Source organism: Galeopterus variegatus, unplaced genomic scaffold, assembly GCF_000696425.1.
Source record: "Galeopterus variegatus unplaced genomic scaffold, G_variegatus-3.0.2 Scaffold2854, whole genome shotgun sequence".
NCBI classification, from domain to species: domain Eukaryota; kingdom Metazoa; phylum Chordata; class Mammalia; order Dermoptera; family Cynocephalidae; genus Galeopterus; species Galeopterus variegatus.
Genome location: NW_007728965.1, coordinates 124,276 through 146,972, shown reverse-complemented (window position 1 = coordinate 146,972; position 22,697 = coordinate 124,276). Strand labels below are relative to the sequence as shown.

The window sequence follows — 22,697 nt, the reverse complement described above, 5'->3', positions numbered from 1 at the left end:
GCTTCTGCACAGCAAAAGAGAAACAGTTATCAGACTGAAAAGATAACCTACAGAATGGGAGATAATATTTGCAAACTATACATCCTACAAAGGGTTGATATCCAGAATATATGAGGAACTCAAACAACTTAGTGAAAAAACAAGGAACCCAATCAAAAAATGGGCAAAGGAGCTGAACAGGCATTTTTCAAAGGAAGATATACAAATGGCCAACAGACACATGAAAAAATGCTTCATCATCACTAAGTATCATGGAAATGCAAATCAAAACCACAGCGAGATATCATCTGACCCCAGTTTTACTGGCTATTTTCAAAAATACAGAAAATAACAAATGCTGGTGAGGATATGGAGAAAGGGGAACCCTCCTCCATGTTTGTGGGACTGTAAATTAGTGCAGCCATTTTGGAAGACAGTGTGGAGGTTTCTCAGACAACTACAGATAGACCTGCCATAAGTTCCAGCCATCACACTATGGGGCGTATACCTCAAGGAATGGAAACCATCATGTTGAATGTATACCTGCACTCCCATATTTTTTGCAGCTCTATTTATAATAGCTAAGAGTTGGAACAAACCTAAATGCCTGCCAATGGATAACTGGATAAGGAAAATGTGGTATATATACAACATGGAATACTATTCACCATAAAAAGGAATGAAATTCTGAGGGGGGAAGAAGAACAGGTAAAGGGTCACAAAAATCAATAACAATGTTTATTGAAAAGTTAAAATTTTTAAAAAAATGAATGAAATTCTGCCATTTGCAGCAACATAGATGAACTTAGAGAAAATTGTATTAAGTGAAATAAGCCAGGTGCAGAAAGAGAATACCACATATCCTCACATGTATGGGGGAGCTGAGAAAAAAGAAAGAAACAAACAAACAACAATCACAGTAATTCTTTGAACTATCAAAAGGAGTAATTGGAACTGAGGACACCAGAGGTGGGAAAGGGGGAGGGGAAGGGAGAGTAGGGAGAAATTGGTAAAGGGCCACAAAAAATGTTTACATTGTGTAATGATAAAATAAAAGATAAATAAAAAATAAAACTGCAGAAAGAGAATACCACATATCCTCACATGTATGGGGGAGCTGAGAAAAAAGAAAGAAACAAACAAACAACAATCACAGTAATTCTTTGAACTATCAAAAGGAGTAATTGGAACTGAGGACACCAGAGGTGGGAAAGGGGGAGGGGAAGGGAGAGTAGGGAGAAATTGGTAAAGGGCCACAAAAAATGTTTACATTGTATAATGATAAAATAAAAGATAAATAAAAAATAAAACTCACAACTTATGATGATGAAAAGGTAAAGGATCTTAGGAAGCTGGACTTGGAGAACTGAAGCTTTCCTTTAAATATGTGAAGGATTAACACCGGTAAGAAGTAATGGATTCAGCAGGCTTGTTTTGTGTAATTCTGAGAATATGAAATAAGACTAAAGAATAGAAGCTCTAGGGAGATAAGTTTGCACATAAATAATGGAGACTTTGCAATTATGTGAGCTGATCTACCTAGACTATTTACTTTGTGATGAAGGAGCTTCTTGCACTGTGGTTTTAACAACCGAGCTGACTGTCCATTTGGGGAGTTGCCAAGAGAGATTCCCTATGAAGGAGGTGTTTTAGAGTACATAAACTCCCAGGCCCCCTCTATCCCTGAGTAGTGTTAACAAGATGACTATTGATTCCTTTCTCTTCCAGAGAAAGAGAAGCAGATAGAAAAAATGAGCATTCTGGCTTCAGATCAAATGGGACTGGATCAGCATCTGAAAAGGTAAGTCATTAACTAGGTTTTGGCAAGAATGGTCTTTCTGTAAGTCAACACTTGACTGTCCAAAATATGGAAAGAGGGCATCGACATGGGCAACTGAGATGTTGCTCTTAGGTCAGGAGCCATCATTAACATGAATATCACCGGTAACTTGTTCAGTGTAGAAATCTAATGCCACATGAAAAACTTTAAGACTAACGCTTTACAGAACACTTTTAAAAATAGTAGTTTATTTAATTCTTTCAACAGCTTGGTTAAACAAGGCTTTTAAACCTTATTGTACAGATTAGGAAAATAAGATTCTGCAAGTATGTTTGTTTTTTATTGCTTCTATAACAAATTACTATAAATGGCAGCTTTCAACAACACAAATTTAGTCTTACATTTCTGGAGTTCAGATGTTCTAAATGGATTTCACTGTGCTAAAACTGAGGCGTCAGTGAAACTGCCTTCCTTTATGGAGGCTCTTGGTGAAGATCTGTTCCTTTGCCTTTTCTAACTTCGTGAGGCTACCTGCATTTCTTAGCTTGTGGACACCTTTAAAGCCAGCAATGGCCAGTCAGGTCCTTCTCAGCTGTGTCATTCTGATACTGACTGTCCTGCCTCCCACTTTCATGGGTAAGAACACTTGTGATTATTTTGGCCCGACTCAGATAATCCAGGATAATCTCTTCATTTCAAATTTAGCTGATTAGGAACCTTAATCCCATATCCCATATCATGTCTCCTTGATATGCAAAGCACTGTACTTACATGTTTCAGGAATTATAACATAGATACCCTGTGGGCCATTATTCTGCCTACCACAGCAAAGTCAAATGGTACCTGACTCTTGGATAGAAATCTTTTGATTCTCAAAATCAATCAAATACTATGTAAAAGCAACATTTCTAATATAATCTTCCTTCTTTTCCAGGATGTATGTGATGAGTTTAGAAGTCAGATGAAAAATGGACAACTTATCTGCACTAGAGAAAGTGACCCCGTCCGGGGTCCAGATGGAAAGACACATGGCAATAAGTGTGCTATGTGTAAGGAAAGACTGTGAGTATTTTTCAAAATTGGGTTTTTGATTGTGAGTCTTAAACTATAATAGTCACTTCTCATCAGTTTGAGAAGATGACAGTCTTTCAAAAATCACATCTAGTAACTCATTAGGTGTTTGCTCACTCCATCTTTTCTTCCAGGGAAAGGGAAGCAGCTGAAAGAAAAAAGAAAGAGGATGAAGACCGGAGAAACAAAGGAGAAAAGAACAATGACAAGCAGGTAATATATGTTAGACATACTAATACCTAAATTTGGCTGGTTCATTGTATGGTTAATTCATTCGAAAAGCATTTGTGGAAAAGTAACTATATCGTATATTGATAAATTAAAACAATTAGAAAAAATAAAAGTGCAATAAGTTGAGAAAAGGTGAAAAAAAAAGTGTTTGTGGAGTGCTGACTCTGTTCCAGTCACTGGGGATATAATGATAAACAAGAAAGTCATGGCCAGATTTTGCAGAGAAATAGCGTGCAACTCAGTGTCCTAAGAGCAACCCTGATGCAATTACCACATGTTTGTAGGATCAGTGATGATTGTCAAATTATTATGGTTATCCAGTGAATTTAATTTCTGGAGTTTTAAAACAAATACATAATCAAGGAGGTGCCCAAAATTACAAACAAGAAATGAAGTATCAAAAATTTGGAGTGCTAGGTGATAAATTCCTGACCTGGCTTATTGGTGCCACCTAGTGTTCACTTTTGGACATTATACATAATGTCAACACTTCACACTGCCATCACACAGAATGTTTACACAGCGCACTCTTCTAATCCACAAACGACTCCAATTAGAAGAGCAGAATAGTAAAATTTGCCCAGGAAGATTTTTCCATTCATGAGGAAACTTTTCACTAGCCCTATACTGACTAAATAAAATGAAACATTCATGATAATTATGATTACTTAAAAATATTTTGTAAAATATCTGTTCTGCATTTGGTAGATGAATGTCTTTGAACTTTATTGTTCCACTTCAAATGATATCTACCAGCCATCTATTTAAAATCTTGGTCAACTTTCAATTTCATGATATTTATTTAGAAAGTTTATACAGAAAAAACACACATATATATGTATATATAGATAATATCAAGAGAGAGTATGTGTGTGTGTGAGTGAGAGACAGAAAGAGAGCTATGGTCTTATTTACACATGCAAAGTAAAATAAGCTTTAAAAATTATTATATTTAAACTACTCCAAAATCCGCTGTAAAATTAGACTTTTCCAATTGGGACAAACTCAAGAGAAGTTAATTACACATAAATAATAAATAGAAGAGCCAGAGACTAAACCCTTAAAGCAAGGGTTGCCATACAGACAGATGGATGTTATCAAAAACATATATATATATATGTGGCATTGTGGGCACCTGAAAAAGAAAATGATTCTACTAACTTCTGATAATGACAAGTGTGAAACATATAATATGTTGATCAGGAATTCAATTCTAGAGAATTTTTTAAATGCTGCAGATAAAAGTAGGCCTGGAATTGTTTATGGAAACCTCAATTTAGAGAAAGAAGGATAACTACAATCTAGGTGATTAGCAGTTATTTTTTAAGATATTTCCATCCCTCTACTTTGGCTTTTGGGGGTTAAAGGAAGTTCAAGAAACTTCTGTAGATCTCCAGCGATTTTAACAGAGGCCAGATCTTGTGGACTCAATTCCACTGGCTCCTTTTTAAGATTCTTATTTTTTAATGAACCAGTAATGCAGCTCCATTTCTTGCAAATTGATAGGATTTTTATCCTCTGCCATGTAAAATCAAAGAAGTAAAAAAGTATAGCCTGGCTGTTAGCAGGTTTTTGGTCACAAATTCAAAATTGACTTTACTTAATATCTCTGAGACTTATTTTTCTCATCTACAAAATGGGGATAATGAGTTTTTATCTTATAGGATGTTTATGATCATGAAAGGAAATTCTTAGAGCATTGCAATAAAGTGCCTGGCATGATTTTAAAAAAAAAGTCTTTAAAAAAATTTGTTACAGAGAAACAAAGCTAAAAGTTTACATGTTTGTATGTCTTGCCAGAAAAGTGTCTTTTAATTCATTCCAGGGCTTTCGAGTTAGACATTTTAAGGAGTAAAAAATACAGTTGTGGGGAGATAGGTCTGGGGCTCAACCTCATAGAAAACTATATAAAAATGGAATGAGCTGCCTTAGGCAGTAGTGAAATTCTGCTGGGGCAAGACAACATTAGAGAGGGATTCTATAGACAGGATTCACACATCTAGGCTGATATGGAATAAAGTCCCATTAAAACACATTTTGTCTCTGAAATCTCATTTTCTCTATTTTTCCCTCAAGTATTTTGAATTCAGCTCTAACCAACAAATCATCTTTTCAGGTTTTAAAGGTAGATTATCATAGTGACATCTTTCTTTCCTTTTTTTTTTTGCTCCTATTGGCAGGATCAGTGTCAAGAATTCCGGAACAAGCAGGTAGAGGGGAAGCTTGTCTGTACCAGAGAAAATAACCCCGTCCGAGGCCCCTACGGCAAGATGCACATCAACAAGTGTGCTATGTGTCAGAGCATCTTGTACGTGAAGAGGTTTATTGATGAATTTGATATTTTGTGCCTGTTTGCCAGAAACTAGTTCCTGTGACTTTAAAACCTAAGGCACTTGGAATTATGCATTGAACATATAACTCTTCACTTTTGAAGAGGACAGTTAGTTTCCAAATCACTTTCACAAGAATTTTTTATATTGATGATGAGAAGCATAATTGTACCTGAAGCCTCTGGGGTAGGAAGACAGCTATTTTACCAATATGGTGACAAAATGACTGACTTTTAAAGAGGAAGCTTATCAGTTATGTAAGCTGGGACAGGCCAATTCACTTTGTAGAGCCTCAGTTCCTCCTTTATATAAAGAGAACAATAACTACGTAATATAGTTTTTGTGGGGATTTAAAGGATAATATTTTTAAAAATTTTAATAAACTTCAAAGCACTAAAACTATGTCATCAAAACTGAGAGTTTAGTTATAATTTAATTAGAAAAGTAAAAACTAGAAATGAAACAACTCTCTAGATGAGAGCCACAAATCTATTAAGGAAAAAAGTAATGGCCTTTTAGGGTCATATCATTCTGGATGACAGTATAGTAACTAAATCAATGAAAGTTGATAAAATTGCTACAAAAATAAAAATTCCAACAATTAGAACTGATTAGTAAAAAAAGTACTTTTAGATTTTTTTTTTTTAGGTATGAGAAAATAGTGTTAAATTTCCTTATGTTTAGAATTGAAGAAATACTTGGCTAAAGACAATTCAATATAACCTCCAGCAAAATTAACTTATGCATTTTTATTTTGCAGTGACCGAGAAGCTAATGAAAGAAAAAAGAATGAGGAAGAAAATTCAAGAGCCAAGCCCTCAAATAATGCAAAGGTCACTTCTTAAAAGATACCAAAATAACTATTTAACTTTTCACCCTCAGAATCTTGCATTTCCCTCCAGTTTTTGTATAATAAAATACTAATCTTTTACTTCAAAGAAAATTGATTTGGCCAATATTGTCATTTTGTGTCATAAGATTTTTTTTCCTGATTTTTGCATTTGATGCTTTTCTTGATTTAGTAGCAAATTCTCCTAGAATGTGTGTCAATTACTACTTTAGTAGAAATATGAATTTTTCCTTTTGGGAGAAATATGGATTGAAAACCAGAAGGTGAAATTCTTTACCACCTCAACTACGTGCTTATTTCTGACATGTCAAGTGTGAAATGAGGCTTCAGGTAGCCTGTTGACACAGATTTTAATAATTTATGTGATGTGAACTGATCTCAAGCCTCCCCATTAGCTTGTCTTCTTGATGTCTTTTTCTCATTTCTCCAGATGATGTTTTCAGCATCCACAAAGGGTGTATGCACTCTGCTGACTTTTCTCTTTGCTTTCCAAGTCGTCAAAAAAGACATCTTCATTCAGCCCTTTAACAGTGCTAATTACATTTGTAGAGTTAGATTTTTGTGAAATTGTCCTTTGGTCAAGAACACACCTCATGTGGAAAACGGGAGCCAGGAAGAGTGGGTGAAAGCGAAGGGGAGACAAGGAGGCTTACCAAGTGTTGTTTTATGTTTCCCTATGTTTCTGGGACCAGTGAGAACAGAAATTCAGAACAAAGCAGAGGATGGAAAGTTTAGACAGCCAGGATCAATGCAGTGAGTTTGAGCCTAGAGCCAACAGAGAACTTCCTAAACCAAGTCCGAGAAAATGACCAAGCCAAAAAGGGAAACGGCCATGTTCACGTCCCCGTTCTCACTCTCTAGGATGAATGCAGTGAGTTTCGAGCGTATGTGAGGAACGACGAACTCACCTGCACTCGAGAGAATGACCCAGTGCGCGGTGCTGATGGAAAGTTCTATAAGAACAAGTGCTACAGGTGCAGAGCTGTCCTGTGAGTAAGAGGATTCTGCTTCCCTTCAGCTAGCACAGGAACGGCATTTTTAGAAAGCTCTGAATGAATAAATATGCGTGCTCATGAACCTCATGGGGTCCTTGAAATAAGTCTTCAGAATCAAAGCCCTTAAGTTGAGAACACCTGATCTGTTAGAAAGAATGTTTGGGTTTGGAAATAAGAAATCCAGGTGTGAGTTCTAACCATGATCCTTACTAGCTGTGTCATTTAAACAATTTTTTTTCAACTTTTAGCATCATAGTTAGAAGTTATTCCAGATCTTTATTTCACAACTAGATCAGACTCAGTTGAGAAGTCTGTTTTTTGTTTTGTTTTGTTTTTTTAACCCTGGATTTATACACCCCTAAATACACTAAATTGGAATCTCCAGGGCTAGGAAATGTGTTTCTTAGAAAGTGTTTCTAGGTTGTTCTAGTGGACAACCAGATTTGAGGAACGGACATGGTAGATGATGATAAAAGTGGATGTGGAAAGCACTGTGAATACAACAATAATTTCTTTAGCTTTTCACAGTGTATGTTCTTTGAGATAGGAATTACCAATACCACTCTCTTTTTATACAGTAGGAAATTGAAACTCAAGAACTTTAAGCCACTTATCTAAGGTCAAACATCTATTAAGTGATGAGAGCCTTAAACCAGCTCTCAGTTGTGTACTTTTCATAATATATCATCTTGGTCACTCTCTGATTGCATGTTCTGTGGTTCTATCATATTTTATTATGATTGCTTAACTTCCCACTGGTCCTCATGAATATTATTGAAATTATCTTTCATTTCCTTCTCTAGTCAAAAAGAAGCTTTGGAAAGGGCACGACTTCAAGAGAAGCCATCCCACATTAGAGCTTCTGAAGAGGAAGACAGCCCAGATTCCCCCAATTCTTCTCTGGTAAGAATGGCTATTTCTGAAAAACTACTTATTGACTTAATTTGCTTGAAGTTTTAGACCTGTTGCCCTCCTTCAATCCCATTTCCCTAGAAGAGTCTGGGGGAGGCTAATTCAGTGCAGCCTCAAGTCCTTCAAGGGCTAAATGTAGTTCGTGCTTGGTAAGAGTTCTGAGATTACTCATCAGTGGGTTATTCTGTGCTCTTTGAGATTATTAGCCCTGCTCCAATTTAGTGCATTTTGAAATTTTAAAAAGTGGGTGTGTCGTGAGTGGCTAATCTCGGATGTGGTCAAATATGTAGTCAGGTGCCTCAATTCTGTAATTTCAGCAGTCCGAAGATTATCACCTAGTTTCTGCTCACTTCCCTCCCCCAAGCAAATCCTTTCCCAGTAGACTAGAACTCTGAGCTGAGTAGGCTTACACTGGTGGATTTCCACCAATCAGTAATTCACAGCAGTTAAAACTTTTTATTTAAAGTATAGGTTATGGTCACCAGTAATGTATGTCTTAGTGTAGGTTAGCCTAATAGGATTTCCTTTTTAGAGCTTTGACAAGGTAAAGAGCAGAAAAAGGAAAGGGGACATGAGAGAATGAAGTAGATCCATGAAGTGGAATCTCACATTGGGCCCTAAGAGGAGAATTTTAGCATCTAGGCTGATAACCCAGAAAAGGAGGAAGAAATCAATTATTATCTAAATATTTTTATTTACTCAATTTAACTAGGATTAGATGAGTTGCAAAAGTGAAATAGGCATTAACTAGATATTTGTGGTAAATTAAGCTCTACATCAGGGATCCCTCAGCTTGAGGAGGTGCTGTTCACAAAATCTGTTCTTTTTAAAAAATATTTTATTGAATATAACGGGCATATAGAAAATGTGCATATTCTAAGTGTATAGCTAAACGAAATATCACAGAGTGATCACATTGGTGATACCAACATCTATGTAGAGAAGTAAGATATCACCAGCAGACCAGAAGCTCCCCACTGCTGCCTCCTAATCCACAATTTTGTTTTAAGCAAAATTTCTTCTGGAGAAACAAGTAACATTCATTATTTATCTTTTCATCAATTCACCAGCCCATTTGTCATTCTACAAATATTTACTGAGCACCTACTATTTTTTCAGGCATTATTTATGTGTTCTATACCAAAAGCCATAAACATAACAGACTGAACTCACTACAGGCACGGAGTTTATGTTATACTGGAATAACAGAGACAATAGATAATATGAATAAATAACATGCAATGCCAAGGAGAAGATAAAGCAGAAAAATGATACAGTAAATGCCGGGATGGGGAGGGATGGGGTTTCCATTTTAAGTAACATGTATGAAAAAGAATTTGCTCAGAAGATGACATTTGCATCAAGGCCTAAGGAGATTGATTCTATAGGTATACCTGAGGGGAGAGCATTCCAGGAAGAAAACAGTAAAGTCTTGAGGAAGGACTCAAAGAATAGCAAAAAGTCCAGTGCAGTTAAAATAGAGCAACCATGAAGAGAGGAGGAAGTCAGAAAGGTAATGGGAGGCCATGTTATAATGGATTTCGTAGACAATTTTAGAGACCTTGGCTCTTATTCTAAATCAAGGTTTTGAGAAGAGGAGGGGTGTTATCTGATTTATGTTGTAAAAGAATAACCCTGCCTGCTGTATTGAAAATACACTGAAGGGAGGCAAGGGCAGAAGGTGGACTGCTGGTTAGCTATTGCAGTAACCCACGGAAAAGATTATACCGGGCGGTGGTGGTAAAGCTCATGAGAGGCAGTTGGATACTGAGTCTAGTTTAAAGGTGGACTCAACAGAATTTATTAATGTACTATGAAAGAAAAAGAAAAGCATTCTGTCTTTGTTGGCTCTGATTCTTCTTTGTAATGCTTTATCCTAGTACTTACTGAGGGGAAGTGGGCAACCAGACTTTTAATTTATTTATTTTTTGGACCAAGTCTATTTTATTTTTATTTATTCATTTATCTATTCTTATTCAAAATATTTTAATATTTACCTGTACCTATTCGTGGGATACAGTATGTTGTCTCAACACATGCATATACTGTAAAATGACTCAGTTAGGGTAGATAGCATAGTTTTGTACCCATTACTCCATGACTTCTCCCCCTCCTCAAACTCCTCCTCTCCTGGCCTCTTGCAACCATTATTCTACTCTCTACTTCATAAGAACCACTTTGTTTTTTTTTTTCTTAGGTTCCAAATATGAATGATATCATGGGATATTTATCTTTTTGTGCCTGGCTTACTTCACTTAACAGTTCTATCCATGTTGCTGCAAATGATAGGATATAATATTTTTTAATAGCCGAGTAGTAATCCATTGTGTATACATACCACAGTTTTTTTTTTATCCATTCATCATTTAAGTTGATTCTATCTCTTGGCAATTGTAAATAGTGCTGTGCTGAAGATGAGTGTGCAGGTGTCTTTCTGATGTATTGGTTTCATTTCGTTTGCATATATATACCCAGTAGTGGGATAGCTGGGTCGTAAAGTAGATCTGTTTTTAGTTCTCTGAGGAACCTCCATTGCTGTTTTCCACAGTAGCTGTACTAATTTACACTCCCATCGACAATGTAGGAAAGTTTCTTTTTCTCCACATCCTCACCAGAACCTTTTTTTTTTTTTTGTCTTATTGATAATAGCTGTTCTAACTGGAGTAAGAAGATATTTCACTGTGGTTTTAATTTGCATTTCCCTGATGATTAGTGATGTTGAGCATTTTTTCACATGCTTATTGGCTATTTGTATGTCTTCCTTTGAGAAATATCTGTTCAGGTACTTTGCCCATTTTTTGTCTGGGTTTTTTGTTCTTTTACTGTTGAGTTTAGTTCCCTATATATTCTCAACATTAGCCCCTTGTCTGATGTGTAGTTTGAAAAGACATTTTCCCATTCTGTAGGCTGTCTCTTCCCTTCATTGACAGCATGCCTTGCTGTGCAGAAGCTTTTAGTCTGATGGAGTCTCATTTATGTATTTCTGCTCTAGTTGCCTGTGCCTTTTTAGTTTTGCTCAAAAAGTGCTGCTGGTGACTTCCATTTCCTACAGCATTTCTCCTGTTTCCTTCTAGTAGTTTTATACTTTCAGGTCTTAAATTCTGAGTTGATTTTTATGTATAGTGAGAGAAAGGGGTCTAGTTTCATTCCTCTGCATGTGGCTATCCAGTTTTCCTGGCACTATTTGCTGAAGAGGCTGTCCTTTCTCCACTGTATATTCTTGGCACCTTTGTTGAAATCGGTTGGTTGTAAGTTCATGAGTTTGTTTCAGGGCTCTCTATTCTATTTCACTGAAAAACTCTTCTGTTCTTATATCAGTATCATTCTGTTTGGGTTACTATAGCTATATAGTATATTTTGAGGTCCAGAAGTGTGATGTCTCGAACTTTGTTCTTTTAGTTCAAAAGATTGCTTTACCTATATGGGGTCTTTTTTGGTTCCATACAAATTTTATGATTGTTTTTTTCTATTTCTGTGAAGAATGTCATTGGAATTTTGATAGGGATTGCATTAAATGTGTAGATTGCTTTGGGTAATATGGATATGTTGGGTATTATGGATGATGCTAATTCTTCTGACATATGAACATGGGATATCTTTCTATTTATTTGTGTTCTCTTCAATTTTTTTCTGCCGGTGTTTTATAATTTTTATTGTAGAGATTCACCTCCTTAGTTAATTTTATTCCTAGGGTTTTTTGTTTGTTTGTTTGTTCTTTGTTTTTCAGCTAGCTTGTACAGGGATCCAAACCCTTGATTTTGGTGTTAGAACACTGCTCTAAGCAACTGAGCTAACCAGCCAGCCCAGTCATTTTATTTACTTATTTATTTTGGTAGCTATTGTGAATGAAATTACTCTCTTGATTTCTTCAGTTATTTTGTTATTAGCATATAGGAAGGCTATTAATTTTTTGTGTGTTGGTTTTGTATCCTGCCACATTCATTTATCAGTTCTAGTAATTTTTTTGGTAGAGTCTTTAGGGTTTTCTATGTATAGGATCATGTCATCTGCAAATAGGGAGAGTTTGACTTCCTCCTTACGCATTCGAATGCCCTTTATTGCTTTCTCTTGCTTTATTGGGCTGGCTAGAACTTCCAGTACTATGTTGAGTAAGAATGGGAATAGTGAGCATCCTTATTTTATTTCAGACCCTAGTACTTTTTAAATGTTGTAGCAGCAGTTACCTGAAAAATATGATTGATAAACATGATTCAGTCCTACCTTTGCCAGGGATTCATAGAAATTGCTTGTCAAAATTCTCTTTGAATATTTATGTAAGTATGGAGCTCACCACAACCTAAAGCATCCATTTAGATGTTTGAGTTATTCATCAAAGCAAACTAAAAAAACCAAGCAAACAAATACTGCTTGACTCCTCTGAAATGAATATTAACAGATATAGTACTATTACATTTTAATTTCTTCTTTGTGTCTGTATCAGAAAGTGCTTTTCAAAGAATTTGTTAATTTAATCAAAGTTAGCAAATTTATTGGCATATAGTTACTCATAACAGTTTCACATTATCCTTTTAATATCTATAGTTTATATAGTGATACCTTTTTATCTCTAATATTGGTAATATGTGTTTTCTTGCTTTTTAAGTCAATTTTGCAAACAGCTTATCAATTTATTAATCTATTTAAGCAGCTAAGTTTTGGGCTTGTTCTGTTTTCTATTTCTTCAATTTCTCCTCCTTATTATTTATTTTTTTTCCTTCTATTTTTTTATGGGAATAATGTGCTCAGTATTTGCTAGCTTCTTGAGATAGAAGTTTAAGTCATCAATTTTAGAACTTTCTTCTTTTCTAATGTGCATATTTATAGTTATAATTTTACCTCAGATCACTTCTTTAGCTGTTGGAACTTGGTAGCTTATGTTTTTATTGTCATTTATTTCAAAACATTTCTAAATTCTATTATGCTTACCTTGAGTCATGATTTATTTATAATTCTTCCTTTTACCTTCAACCTGCCAGTTTCCTTATATTTAAAGTATATTGCTTGTAAACATTATATAGTTAAATCTTTTTGTTCTTCCAGTTTGACTATATCTGACTTTTAACTGGAGTACTTACCTAGTAATATTATAATGTATGAAAACCATTGAATTTAAGTCTTTTCTTTTGAATTTGCTCTTTTTCTTTGTTCCTACTTTTTGGCCTTCTTTTCCTATTAATCAGATTGTTGTTGTTATTATTATCATTATTAATTATTGAATTCATACTTCCAAAAGACTACCAGGAACAAATATGTCCCTTCTTTTACATGGAAAATATTTCTTCATTTTACCATGGAAACTATATTGACAACTAACATTTACTGAACACTTAGCATGTGACATACACAGTGTTAAGCATGCACTTAAAAGCAGTATTTGATTTAATTTCCTAAAACAATAATAAAGGTATTCACATTTTTCAAATGAGAAAAATAAGATTCGGAAAAGTTAGATAAATCAATTCTCTAGTTTGTGGCAGAACTAAGACTCAAAAACACATTCAGTTAACTAGTATTTACCTTTGAGCCTTTTCTTTCTAGATTATCTATAATCAGTATCTTCATTTTTAAAAAAATGAACATTATTTCTAGCATGATTATCATCCTCATTTTTTTCCTGCAGGCATGCCCTCGCTTGTTATGGTGCCCCACATTATGTAAGGTTTCTGATTTCTTATCGTTTTGATCTTCTTTGTTTCTTTGTTTAAATGCTTATCTTCCTTAGTTAAAAACTGCCAAATCTACCTGGAGGTTAAATTCACCTAATATTGTATGAAATAAGTATGTGGGTTTGTATGGCTTATGTCACTGCTTACTGAAATGTGATTGAGGAAACAAAAAGGTTTCCCAGGCCCATCCCTCCCCTTGAATGCCATTGAGCAAGTCTACTTTCTGTTTTGCTTGTTCAGGATTCTGAGATGTGCAAAGACTACCGAGTATTGCCCAGGATAGGTTATCTTTGCCCAAAGGATCTACAGCCTGTCTGTGGTGATGATGGCCAGACTTATAATAATCCCTGCATGCTCTGTCATGAAAACCTGTAAGTATACTAGTTGTAACATCACGTCTTCTCGTGTAGAGGTTCTCAGCTGTAGTGTTAACCCGCGGTATTGCACAGATACCAATTTGAGGTGTGTTTCAAGTAACTTATTAATCATATCAGTTAAAATTTTAAAATTTGTGAATTATCTTTCTTATATGTAAAATAGAAAGGATTTTAGAATAACCTTTTAGCAAAATTGCTTATCTACATTGTCATATACTTTACTGAATAGAAGAGAAAGGAAAAGGGGGGAGGAGGTTACGACAATCACAGAACATCTCTCTAAGCCTGTGTACATTCATGGGCGTGTGAACAACATCCATCCTGTGTGTAGTACAGAAAAACAGTTGAGAACCTCTGTTTTATAGAGTCAGCCCAGCCTGTGATATCTAAAGGGTCCTATGACTATGAGATAGTCACTGACTTCCCATCTTCTTTAAGTTTTCCTCTTGAAGGAAGTGGTACCATGCAAAAGAAAAGTCATACCAAACAAAAGAAAGTGCCCCAGAATAGAGGGCAGATCTGAGGTCTGTTCTTAGATATATTACTAACTTTGTATCCTGGGCATATTATCTCGTAATTCTGAGTCTCAATTTCTTCACTGGAAGTGGAAGTGGAGACAGTTCTCTTTGCAGTTGACTTCACAAGTTATTAAGAAGAACTGCAAGATATAAAACTATTTTTATTTTAGGTTAAATATAAGGGATTCATTTTAATATTTTTATTATTGATTTTACCTTTGCTGTTGCTTTTCTGCTCAAATACTATATAATAATTTCTCTTTGCCTCTTCACACATTTCTTACCTTCTCCCAGCCTCCATTTGACGAACTTTCAATGAAAGCACAGTGACAAACCTTGGTTTTTCCATCCCACCCCACTGCAGTCCTTGTTATACTCTATCCTTCTTAGGATACTGTGGGCAAAGCCCAGTGTGTGAGGCTAGGACTCTTTGATATCCTGCTTTCAATCCTGAAACAATATTTGAATTTACATTTTTTTGAATGAAATAACTCATAGAAGAAAAAGCCACTCCTCAGGTCATATATATCAAAGAGTAAAATATGAATATGAGTGCTTCGTACGTTCTCCCATCTGCGGGTAAGTACGGTAGACAAGGCACTTTCTCATTCACTCACTGAATCTCTAAAACCTATTACGAAGTGGTATTTTCTTCCTTATACAGAAGGAGAATCTGAAGCTCAGAGAGCCCAGGTAATTTGTTTAAAGTCACAAAGCTAGAAAGTAGATCAGACAGGATTTTATCCTTGTTGATTTGGGTCTAGACACAGTTTTCTTTCTCCCTCACTATTATATTCAAGGCAGTAGTTTCTTAAACATGTGGGACCAAAGATTCCTTTGATAATATGAAAAAAGTTACCTCCTTGAAGAAAAGAAAAAAAATTATGTGACACAGACTGTTCACACACATAATATCTATGGGCTGATGAGTTACTTGAAATGTGTTCTTGGACATTTAGAGTTTCAAGAATTAAGAAATCCTTGTTTAAAGAATGAAATAACCATCCAGGAATTTAGCTATTATATATTCCTCTTTCCAGCCAAGAAATCCTTTAATTCTTCTTTATTATAAATTTCAGGTCCTAAATTATCCATATTTTTTTTCAAACTTTCTGTCAATAGTATAGACCCATAACAAGTGATCCTCTACTCAAGGGAACTTTAGAATTACAAACCCAAATAATGAAAATATTAATAAAGCATGCTTCAGGATGGATTGTTTGGCTAAGGGAGCTGGGAGTGTATATTATAAAGAAGAGAAGATTTAGGTTATCCCTGCAAGAGGGACCAATATTGGCTTCTGTGGTCTTAGAGAAAGTTATAGGGGAACAATTCTAACTTAAGTAATGTCTAAAGGCAAATTTCAACTGCCTTGATAGACAATGAGTTTCCTGATGGCAGAGGCAAACAAGTAGGTGTTCCATTCATTATATTGCTTAAGTGAGAGGCATTAAAATTCAAACTCTTTGAGATTCTTTCCAATTATACAAATCAGACTGTATTATTGTATCTTGTTATAGTTTATATTCCCCAAGACACATTATGAGTACATGTCCTCAATATAGTCAGACTTCTCTATGGGATCTAATTTTCCAATCTATAAAATAATGACTTTTGGACTAGCTAATCCCCAAGTTTGTTTCCAACATTCAACAATTCTATGAGTATGTTAGTGTATAAAATATGATGGAATATGTCCAGGGCTAGGGGACAAATCTGGAGCAGATCTGGGAGACTAAACCTGGATGACGCCTACCAGAAAATGGTTCAGTGCAGATTCCAGGCCCTCCCTCGAATTTCAGTTTGGGTTGCTGCCCAGACATCACCCACAGTAGTCCTTGTTTTGTTTTTCCTCATTGTAACTGCAGATTTTCCCATCATTTAAGTTTCTTTTGTTCTGTTTTAGGATCCGCCAAACTAATACACACATACGTAGTAAAGGGAGGTGTGAGGAGAGCAGCAGCAGCCCAGCAAGCACACCTGCCGGCATGTCCACCTCTGTAAGTACACTGGCCTTCGAGACTGGTGCTGGAAGCAGTTGCTTCTGCTTTTGTTATCTATCACTGGGTGGTGGACATTTCACTGGCCATGGAAGGCAACCCCAGAATAGGTCACATTTTCACTGTGAAGATAGTTAATTACTGAACTATGTGGGAATGGTAATGTAGCAGTTAACATTTTAAACTGTTTCCTGGGCTCATTAATAGATTGTTTATGAGCAAGGTCTCTAATTTAACATGACTTTTTCCATGGTAGGTTTTATTCCTTGTGATATACAATTAAAAAGATGAAACAGAGACCAAGAGAGGTCAGATAGTGACAGAGCTGGATTTAACCCACTTCTATGTGACACCAGTATTCTTACACTTTATACTGCATTAAATTTTGCCCAACACTGAAAGTTGACCTATTTCATTTAAACCCTACAAAGATGTTTCAACACACATTAGTGAGTTTGACATTCTCCCTGCTGACTGTATTTGAGGAGTCTTTGTCTCAGGCAAGATTAACTTGGAAAACAAGTAATTTTCAAATAAGAGAAATTGTTGCTATAAGATAAATATGGGTTCAAATTCCAGTTTTTGATATTCTTTGTATATGAGACCTTTGGTAAATCACATAAATACTATAAGATCTTAATGAACTATTGAAAATATTCACTAAACACTGACTTTTAAGCATTTGGAACAGTGTCTGAAAAATTAATGGCAACTTATTATCATCATCACTATTATAAATAGTGAATTTAAAGAAAGAAGAATCTGAAGTATGAACTTAGAAAAACAGACTCTGGCACAGTACTTATTTTTAGTAAATTATTTTTATTAATTATATTGCAATAAAATTATATTTAATATTTAATAAATATTTGTATTTAATAAAATAAGCAATATTTTAATAAATTATATTTAATAAAATTATTTGTTATTATTCACAACTATCTTTACTCCATTCCACTGCCACAAAAAGCCTTGGCAATAATGTAATTGGAAACTATTCTGACAGTTTTTGGGGCCTTAGTCAAGCAGCACTAGATAAGCTGTATTCAAAAGGACTACTCAGAAAGCCTTGATATGGGAAATTGGGAGAACAAGAGCTATAAGCTAGGGTGTTTCTGGTTTAAAACTAGCAGCTGGAAGGCAGGGTAGTGTAGGCTGAGGACTGACAAAGTCATTTACCTATTCTGGGTCTTTACACATCCGTAAAAAGAGCGGGTTTAAACTTTTGCTTTAGTCCCCATACTGTGTTTGCTACCTTATTACATACACACACTCCCTGTTTTATTGACAGAATATGCTGTTCCCTCTCCTCACAAACACACCTAGTTACATATATCTCAGAACAGGGAGTTCAAAATAATTCTTTATGCAAACTGGTAAAGGACCACAAAAAATGATTACATTGTGTAATGTTGAATATACTAATTATCCTGACTTGAGCATCATAAAAAAAAAATGCAATAGACAACACCTTAGACCATATCTCCCTGTAATTCTCATCCTGTGTGGGAAACTTGACAAAAACTACTTTATGAGGAACTTGCATAGAGTTATACTGCTAAGATGTATTTCTTTGAATAATACAGAATTTTGCCAGAGCTTAGTACACACGGTTTTGTAAGGGAATTCCTTCCATTCATTTCTGGGTGTTTTCTTTCCATTAGAGTTGTATATCAAGCATTTATAATGATAAGAATTATTTATGTTGTTAGTTGGTGGAACAGGTCATTATAACAAAACATGGACATGGGGGAGATTTCAGTTTCCTCTGTGTGATTCATGGTGTGACCGTGGGTACAGGTGGTGCAGATGGGTCATGGCCCGCATTGCTCTGGTGATAATTGTGGATGTACATCGTGGGGGTTAGAATCTATTGCTTGGGCTTTATTCCTGGGTGGAAGATTTTCTGCGAGTCTGGAATCCCAAGAATGGAATAACAGGCCAGGTACTCATGATGTTCCTGGAAATGTAGGTTGAAGATCCTGGAACCCATATTTTTGCTTATTAGCTAGGTAATGCTTTCTATTACACAATAACTATTATACAGTAACTACTAAGCTTTATGTAGCTCTTTGGAGTTTTATGTGCGTTTTTTTTTTCATTCTCACAATAGTCCTGTGTTTAGAACAGGGGTCATCATTGTCTCCATTTTACAGAAAATCAGCCTGAGGAAAATTTGGTCATTTATCAAAATTATTAAGTATAATATCTTGGGTCCAATGTAGATCTTCTGACCTCATTTCCTATGCACTGCCATTGTCCCTTAATTGTCAGGAGATTCTGAAAACCACGAGCTCTAGGGAAGACATTATCTCGATGAAAAGATTTGCTGTATTGGAAGGAAATTCCTATGTTAAGGAAAATACCAATATTATTTTGTGAGTTGAATAAATGATTATTCTCAATTTCATGACAAAGATTTTCAAGGATTCAACATGACTACAGATTGTCACTTTCAACCCAAAGGCAACCTCACGGAGTTGACACCAGCACTAAAATGGAGGTTTGAGTTTAGAGTGACAGTGTTGCTCTTGTCCCGGATGGTACCAGCTGAAGAAGTGCATGGAAGTACATTTCCTAAGGCCCTCGCTGTCTTTTAAAATATTTTAAACATTAATACATGGATAAGTCAGGCAAGGGAGACAGCTGATTATATTCTAATGGCCTAAAACAAAGTATAATAGAAAAGCATTAGTATTATAGGAATTGGATTCAAGTGATGACCTAAAGTGAGACCTTGGCAAGTTACTAAACTTCTCTCTAAAGCTCAATTATGTCCTCTGTGAAATGGTGTTAGCAACACCTCCCTCTCTTCATTACCATGAGGGTTACATGTAACTAGAGCTGAGTTAAGCTTGTTCATTTTTGTGTCCACCTCAACAGATAGTATATATCAGGTGCCCAATTGAATCAAATTGGGTAAAATTTGAAAGCAATTTTAAATTGTTCTTGGCAGAATGCAGTAATCTGTGGATTTCTTTGATTAAGTTGCAGCTATAAATGTACAGCCCACACTCTGCAGTAGCAGTATCCCTGAGTTCTAGCATCTAACCTACCCATCTTCTCTTCCAGGACAAATGATGCAAAGACTGGTGAAAGTCACGAGGAAAAAAGCATACCCTAATTCTGAATCATCTACCTTCACCATCTGTACATACAAAGAATTCTTCAAAACTTATCTTATTTTCTGTAGAAAACAATACAGAGCTGTTGGTAATGGACTCACTGATTTTCAGTCTTTCCATCTCTTTCCTTCTAGACTCTGTGATCTGAGAGCACTGAGATGTTTCCACCCAGTCTGTGTTCTGGAAATCTCCTGATCACAATGCTGTGTGTCCAACTGCCTGTTCAATAAAAGTAAACTCAGCAGAACACCCTTTCTGGGATTTCTTTGTCACTGCCTAGATAATAGAAACTTGTTATTACAGAAGCTAGATAAACTCTTCCCTTCTGTCTTGCTAAGCACATTGATGGAGAGAGACTGATCACTTTTTTACATTCAAGTTCCTGTCATAGCTGGGAAGGAGTGTCTAGAAGGGAGGTGGGGAGATATGAACCCCCAGGCAGCCAACAGCTATATAAAACTAAACCAGCTATCGATAAGCCTCACCTTAACTATCCATCACCATACCTGCAACCCCATCTAGCTTCTATATTTCCATGAATGGCACAGCTGTCTCTAAATTATGTAGGCCCCATCCAATGACACACACCAGTAATTTCTCATGTCCAATCATGTTACCTCTTGACAATTTCCTATATCAGGGTCTTCTACCTACAGTCTGGGAAAGACTAAAATAGTGAGTTACAAGTGTGTGCAAGTCTCTAGAGCAGCATTCTTCAATAGAAATGTAATACAAGCCACATATGCAATTTAAAATTTTCTAGTAGTTACAAAAGAAATGGGTAAAATTAATTTTAATTATCATACATTTTATTTACCCCAATATATCAAAACTATTGATGTAATCAATGTAAACTTTTTTTATTTATTAAGTCTTTGATATTTGTGTATATTTTACACTTATAACTCATCTCAATTTGGACCACTCACATTTCAAATGCTCAATAGCTACAAGTGGATAGAAATTACCATATTAGATAAGGCAGCTCTACTCTGAGCTAATGGACGTGGGAAATCCAAGGAAGAACCCGAGCATTAGTTAGGGATGGAATAAAACAACTTATAAGCTTCTCCCTTTATGCTGAAATCCTGTATGCCTAGTCACCTTGCTCACTTGAAAATTCTGGGCTGGTGTGCAGCACGCTCCAGAGGGTGAAAGCACTTAGAGAATCTGTCATGGCCCAAAGTGTTCGCAGTTACAGAAGAACTGTGACTGGTGTGACAGACCTTCTTGGATTTGGAAAGTTAATTTTGTGGTTTTCCCTCTGGCTTTTTTTTTTTTTTAATAAGTCTACAGTAGGCCAGTTTTATAGCAGGCTTTTGTGATCATTGTATTTTATAACTGAGTGAAAATAAATCAATTCCTGTGCTGTGTTCTTTCTATGTTATCCTTATGAAAAAAAGAATGAAAGAAGGCTTGTAAATAACTTTTCAAGCATGAAAAATATAAAGTCATTCAAAAAAAAATGAGAAAACCCTGTTGAATTATTTTCTCTGGCAATTTCAGGTATGGATTTATAGATTCTATGGCATATGAGATAGTATTTCCTTCCTGTTCTTTTCTAGGAATCCAGAAACTCTCTTTTCATGGCTAAGACATATGCCTTTTTGAGAGGAAGGTGTTTTGTTATGTCATTCTGAACATTTTATTGAGATCTAAGCAAAAAACCCTTTATATTTGTTTCATCATCATCATCAACATCATCATAATCAAGTAATATATACGAAAGACTGTTTTATTCCACCCTTAAGATTTAACCAATCCTTGATAATCATTCTGAGTACCAGGGAAAGAATGTGGCTTAGGGATGAAGTGGGGTAGAGGATTCAGTAGTGTCGAATGGGATGAGACACAGGGATAGGGAAGGATTCAGAGACCTCAGCGGTGAAAGTCAGAGTAAGGTGGGAGGTGCAGAGGTCAGGAACAGGATGGGGGGAAGGAAAATAAAGTTAAGGATGAATTAAGGCTCAAGGATTGTGGTTAGAGGTGTGAATGTGTTAAACACATTACCTGGGATTTTAAAAAGCTGAAAGTTAAATTTCTTTTTGGATACACAAACTAGGGGTGTCTATAAAATGTCATCTGTGTCAAAATGGTCACAATGAAAAAGCTACATTAAATATCAAGTGAATATTCTGAGTTACTTCTTGAGTTATATCCTGATGGATAGGATACAAATGAAAACCAGACCCTTCTCACAAATCAGCCCCAAATTTCTAAACCAGGAAATGACAAATGATCCTGAGATGGAATTAAAGAAAACAAAACTATATCTATCACCTCTTCCTGGCCGCTACCACAGACTTACGCTTTTCTCTATACTTGATACTTCACATTCTGTTTTCAGAATATGAATTCTCAGAGGTCTATCTCTTTCAAACTCCTTATTTCCTCATATAAAGAATTCTCCTGAAGCCTTCCTATCTCTCTCAAGGCTCCATAAACACCCAAGGAGAGCACTTGTCTAGAACTATAGATTGGTAGATTTTTCTGTGAAGAGCCAGATAGTAACCATTTTAGGCTTTGGGAATATATGGTCTCTGTCACAACTATTCAATGCGCTGTTGTGTAAATAAACATAAATAAATAAATTTACATTATGCAAACAAATCCACACACCTGTGTTCTAATAAATCTGTACAAAAGTAGGAGGCGGGCCAGATTCAGCCTATAGGTCTGTAGTTTTCCTGGTGTAGACCAGCTCAGTAATGGACAAGTATCTGTTTCTTGTCCTTTGTAACATCTTCTCTTTGCCCCCTTCTATACACTTAAACACCAACCACACTCTTCATTCTATGATTATAATGATAATAAAAAAATCATAAAAATTGTCATTTATGAATACTTAGTATGTGCTTGTAAC

The 22,697-nt window shown here is 35.6% G+C and overlaps 1 protein-coding gene across 1 annotated transcript in view; it reads left to right on the top strand.

Annotated features, from left to right (window-relative positions):
- The window catches only part of SPINK5 (serine peptidase inhibitor, Kazal type 5), a 76,640-nt gene extending 56,557 nt beyond the window's left edge, over positions 1 to 20,083 (top strand). The window contains exons 24-33 of the mRNA XM_008583221.1: positions 1,708 to 1,780; positions 2,694 to 2,821; positions 2,965 to 3,043; positions 5,242 to 5,369; positions 6,152 to 6,224; positions 7,103 to 7,230; positions 8,040 to 8,139; positions 14,055 to 14,185; positions 16,616 to 16,709; positions 19,782 to 20,083. Coding sequence (XP_008581443.1) covers positions 1,708 to 1,780; positions 2,694 to 2,821; positions 2,965 to 3,043; positions 5,242 to 5,369; positions 6,152 to 6,224; positions 7,103 to 7,230; positions 8,040 to 8,139; positions 14,055 to 14,185; positions 16,616 to 16,709; positions 19,782 to 19,790 — 943 coding nt within the window. The 3' untranslated portion in view covers positions 19,791 to 20,083. The remainder of the gene's footprint in view (positions 1 to 1,707; positions 1,781 to 2,693; positions 2,822 to 2,964; positions 3,044 to 5,241; positions 5,370 to 6,151; positions 6,225 to 7,102; positions 7,231 to 8,039; positions 8,140 to 14,054; positions 14,186 to 16,615; positions 16,710 to 19,781) is intronic.
- Positions 20,084 to 22,697: the final 2,614 nt, after the last annotated feature.